The sequence below is a fragment of the Zingiber officinale genome, chromosome 10A, assembly GCF_018446385.1.
Source record: "Zingiber officinale cultivar Zhangliang chromosome 10A, Zo_v1.1, whole genome shotgun sequence".
Classification (NCBI taxonomy): Eukaryota; Viridiplantae; Streptophyta; class Magnoliopsida; order Zingiberales; family Zingiberaceae; genus Zingiber; species Zingiber officinale.
Window position 1 is genome coordinate 32,347,904 of NC_056004.1, and position 4,915 is coordinate 32,352,818.

At 36.3% G+C, this 4,915-nt stretch overlaps 1 protein-coding gene across 1 annotated transcript; it reads right to left on the bottom strand.

Annotated features, from left to right (window-relative positions):
* Positions 1-3,707: 3,707 nt before the first annotated feature.
* On the bottom strand, positions 3,708-4,712 carry LOC122026575 (adenylate isopentenyltransferase 1, chloroplastic-like). The gene has a single exon (XM_042585313.1). The coding sequence runs from the start codon at positions 4,710-4,712 to the stop codon at positions 3,708-3,710; it is 1,005 nt and encodes a 334-aa protein (XP_042441247.1).
* Between the last annotated feature and the right edge of the window lie 203 nt (positions 4,713-4,915).

Genomic DNA, 4,915 nt, shown 5'->3' on the forward strand with positions numbered 1-4,915 from the left:
CCCCCCTCCCCCCCTCTAGCTACTTTTCGGTCCCAACAGAGGGGTTAATATGTAATGCTTATCTGGTTGAAGAAGGATCTTCTTTCTGCTCTTATTATTTTGCTAATAGTGTACAAACAAGACATCAAAAGTGTCCTAGAAATTCTGATGATGCTCTTTAACTGATAGACCCATCGATGCTTTCTATTTTCAAGTTTCCTAGTAAGCCAATGGGTGCATCGCTTTCTATATGGTTAACCGAAGAAAAATATCATGCTGCAAGAACATATATACTCTTAAACTGTGAAGAAGTCAAACCATACATAAAGTAAGTTAACTTCTCTAATCAAACATTTATCCTCCGTTTAATTATTTTTCTTGATATCCCAATTTTTATATAATTACCTTCATTCTCAACTTGTACAAACAACAACTATATTTATAAAATCTATCAATTAGTGCAAGTGAGGTGGCTGCAAAGTTAGAGACCGAATTTGCATTATGATTTCAAATATATGTAAGTTAGAGTATTTATGAAATTTTTTAGTTCATGTCTATGAAGAAGTGTCCTAATTTATATGTTAACTATTTTTATAGGAGAAAGACCATAGAATATCAAATGTGAGAGATGATAGAATAATGAATATTGCAACAGGATCCCTCCGTAAAATAAAGGTGTATTCTGGTTACTATATTAATGACCTTAAATTTCACGTGGCACAACGAGATTCACGGAGATTAATCTATAATTCTGGTATTTGCGTTAAAGGATCTATGGACAATACTAACAATGAGATTGATTACAATGGTAGACTTGAAGAAATCATAGAGATCGAATATCCTGCATTACCTATAAAGAGGTGTGTATTGTTCAAATATTCATGGTATGATCTAACCCCAAAAATAGGTACCAGAATACATCCAAATTATAATTTAGTTGAGGTTAATACAAACAAAAGATTCAACAAGTTTGAACCTTTTATTTTCGGGATACAAACAGGTCAAGTTTTCTATCTTGAATATCCTACGAAGGGAAGAAGATCTAGTGAATGGTTGTTTGTTTGTCGAATCAAACCTCGCTAGACCATAGAGATGCCGAACATAGTCACTGCTTAAAACCATGATGCATTTCAGAATGATGAAGTGGAGAGACACTCAGTTGATTTACAACTCTAATTTACTTCTCAATTACTTGTAGATGTTAATGTCAGTTATGAAGAGATAGATGATGGAGAGATGCCCAACAATGAGGATGAAGTGGAACTAAGCTCATCTAGCGATGAGGACATAGAAACTGTTAATGTTAATTAGTCAAATGTTAATGATGATTAAACATTAATATTATTATTCATCATGTAATGCTTTCATATTATTTTGTATTTATATTATCATGTTTTTAAACCTTATTATGATGTGTTACAATATTTTTTTTTGTAGATATCATTATGGCAGAGCAGCAGCCTGTAGCACGTCGTGGCTACAAGGTCCTTTGAGTTGTCTAGAACTCGTAAGTATTTTTTTATTAATAATTCAAATTTATATATAACTTTACTTATAATATATTTCTCACAACTTAATAATATTTCATGCAGGTTCACTCCAGATGGCCACGGAGTTGCCACATATATTACTGAAAAATTCAAGGAATGACTTTGCGTGTCTGGTACTACATGGAGGCATGTAAACCAAGAGAAGTTGTTTTATGATAATGAATTTGTGGTAAGTAATTTTAATGTATTTACTATTCTATAATATAGTTATCATTTAAACTAAATATTTAACTTATAATTACAGAAAAGAAATATATGGGAGGACGGGCACGAAGAAGAATTTAAAGCTACATAGAATACTTACTATGCTAAATTGTACAGAGATCATATGTATTATATGAGAAAGAAGGGCACTAGCCTACGTATGTTTTTGAGGTGATATAGAGTGCATGGACGGTCACCTGAGCTGCAGAAAGGTGGAAAGCAAATGCTGAAAGACAAAAGCAAATAGAAATACAGAGCCAGGTGGCCTGAGCACTGGAATCGCTCGGCATATATCAGGATCCAAATCTATTGAGCATACCATGGATTTGGTGAGTATAATTTAAAGTTATACTATATATGTATTTATTACCAAACTTGTATAATTTTATCCCAAACTATTTTGTATATAGGAACGTGAGCTTGCCCGACAGCCCACACGTATGGAGGTGTTTCTCAAGACCCACAAGAAGAAGGATGGATCATTTGTTGATTCTCGATCTCAAACTCTACATATAAGATTATTAACTTTCTTACATTGGTTCATTTCTATCTTGATTAGTATTTAGTAATACTGATAAAATTGGATATTGTATTTTTCCACATAGTAACAAATGACCTAGAGAGTGGGTCAGACATTTCAACCATCAGTAGAGGGAAGAGAGTCACAGTCTCTATCCACCGCTATAAATGAGACTTATTATGATGTTGTCGATGGAAGGACAAAAAACTCCACCTTCTATGGATTTGGCTCCCAGGCCAAAGTTGCATTTGATTGTTTAAGGAATCCAGTGGGTCGTGCTAGTTCCTCTTAATTCTTTTAGGGAGATGCAGTCTTTAAAACATGAAAATCAAGAACTGTGCATTCAATTAAAATCAATGGATTAGAGGATAGCCGACATGGATCAGTGGAGGGTTGATGCGGAGAAGAAGAGAGCCGAGCGTGATGCGAGTAATGAAGCTATGATGGATATCTATGTAAACTATTTATTTATATATCAACATGATCATTTTGTATTTGACTTTTTACAAGATTTTCTTTATTATTTAGTATTGTATTTTTTGAAGTACTTTCTATTGCGGTATGTATTCTGTAAACTTGAATTTAGATATATATTCTGTAAACTTGAATTTAGATATGAATATTTGCATATATATTCTGTAGATTTCATTAATCTTATTTCTTTTAGACAATTATAATTGTTTCTATTACTATGAATGTTAGTTTATTTGCGCTTATATAGATTGTATTAAAAAACAAAGAATGAATCATTAAAATGTATAGAATATGTTTTTTTTTGTGGATTTTATAAGTGTAATTATTTGTGTATGATTATTATATGATGTATGTGTGTGGATTATATTTGATTTGTTTGTATGTGGATTGTATTATACTATCGTTTGTGATGATTTTTGTATATTTAGAAAATATATATAGGGAAAATTATGTAAACATACAAAACATGACAATTTTTTTTTTTTTTTTTGATTTATGACGGAATATCCACGGTGTTCACTATAAAGTATAGAGTTGGGTGTTTACTATAAAGTATAAAGTATAGAGTTGATAGTATTATTGATTGATAAAAAATTCGTCTAGTAGCTAAAGGATTTATATAAATTTATGGTGTTGAGTAATTTGAACTTTTTAAGTTTATCAAATAGTATCCCTCCTTTCTAAGTTTATCAAACTTTTTAATACTCGCACTAATTTGAATTTAGGTGCTTTAAGAAAACAAGTACGTCATTAAAAAGACACCAGATAATGTCATATTATTTAACTTTATGTAGTCAAGAATTTATTTGAATACCAACTGAAAATAAGACCTTTATTAATTTATATAGAGTACGGAAGATTACTGGAAAAGGAATTTCGAGAGCCTAAAAAGTACGTCTCCTAAAGAATTCCTACATCATCTCAAGAAGCTAAATTTTTTTTTTTTTTGATCTTGCGCTAAATTTAGTGGCCAATTCTAATTAGTTTGATCTCTTCTCTAAAAACTGTGCCATAGCAGTCGTGCTCGGCTCAATCACATCCCTTTGCCAAGGCACCGCCATGGCATCCTCCTGCCCGGAGAGATACGCCGTCACAGCAGCCGTGGCGTCCACTCGAAGCAGCGGCCAGCCCATCGACTGCAGTCGCTTGATCTTCTGTATTTGTATCTCCGACAATAAGCGCGTGTTCTCCTTCATGGCAGCGAGCGCCGCCTCGTAGACTGGTTGAGTCCGCTTGCCCTTTTCAGTGAAGTAAGCTCGGAATTCCGGCACCCCGATGCTCTTCCCGATCCCGACATACTTCTCCTTCGCCCCTTCCTTCATGAAGAAGTCGCCCAACTCGTCCATCAAGCCCTCCTGCACCATCTCGTCAACTCGGCGTGCGAGGTGCTCGGCCAGCACTTCGGCGTCCACGTGCACCCAGATGAACAAGCAGTCGTACTGCGGGGCCCTTTCCTCCCTCATTTCCTTGCTGAGGAACGGGTTGTAGTTGGGGTCGAACTGGTCAGCGAGCAGCGCGTAGACGAACGAGTTGGACCCTCCAGCGAGGAACGGCACTCGGCCGCGAGCCGAGACCTCTTGAATCTTGTAGCCAGCCACGGCACGGTACTCAGCGGCCAGTAACTCCCCGGATGCCGAATCATAAAAATCTATCAGATGGTGCGGAACCCCACGCTGCTTCGCCGGTGCAATCTTATTGGAGGCGATGTCGAGCCCGGGGTACATTTGGATCTTATCAGAGTTGATGACTTCGCCTAAGAACCTGAGCGACAACTCAATGGCGAGCTTGGTTTTGCCTGTGCCAGTGGCGCCCATGACCACTACCAGTCTTTCCTTGGACCTGGGCGTTCTTGGCATGTCTACGACGACGCCATTAATGGCGGCATGGCTACCGTGGTGGCAGTTGCATTTCTCAGTACTGCAAGAAAAAGCACAGGAGACAAACACCTTCTCGTATTTGGACATGCAAAGCGTTGCAACCTCCATCTTCGTGATGGTCTTGACTCTTGGTTGAAGAAAGATTCAGAAGTCGTTTTGTGGAGATTTGCAATGAGTTTAATTTCAAGAGAATTTATAGACACTTTAAGTCTGGCTTAAGAAGATTGTTAATCTTATCTATTAATTTTAAAATTAATGTTACGCTGAGCGCCCAGGGTAGCATTAATTTTTTTTATTTAATTTTTTTTTGA

Coding starts and splice junctions, on each gene's coding strand:
- LOC122026575 (XM_042585313.1), bottom strand. CDS start 4,712: ATGGAGGTTGCAACGCTTTGCATGTCCAAATACGAGAAGGTGTTTGTC.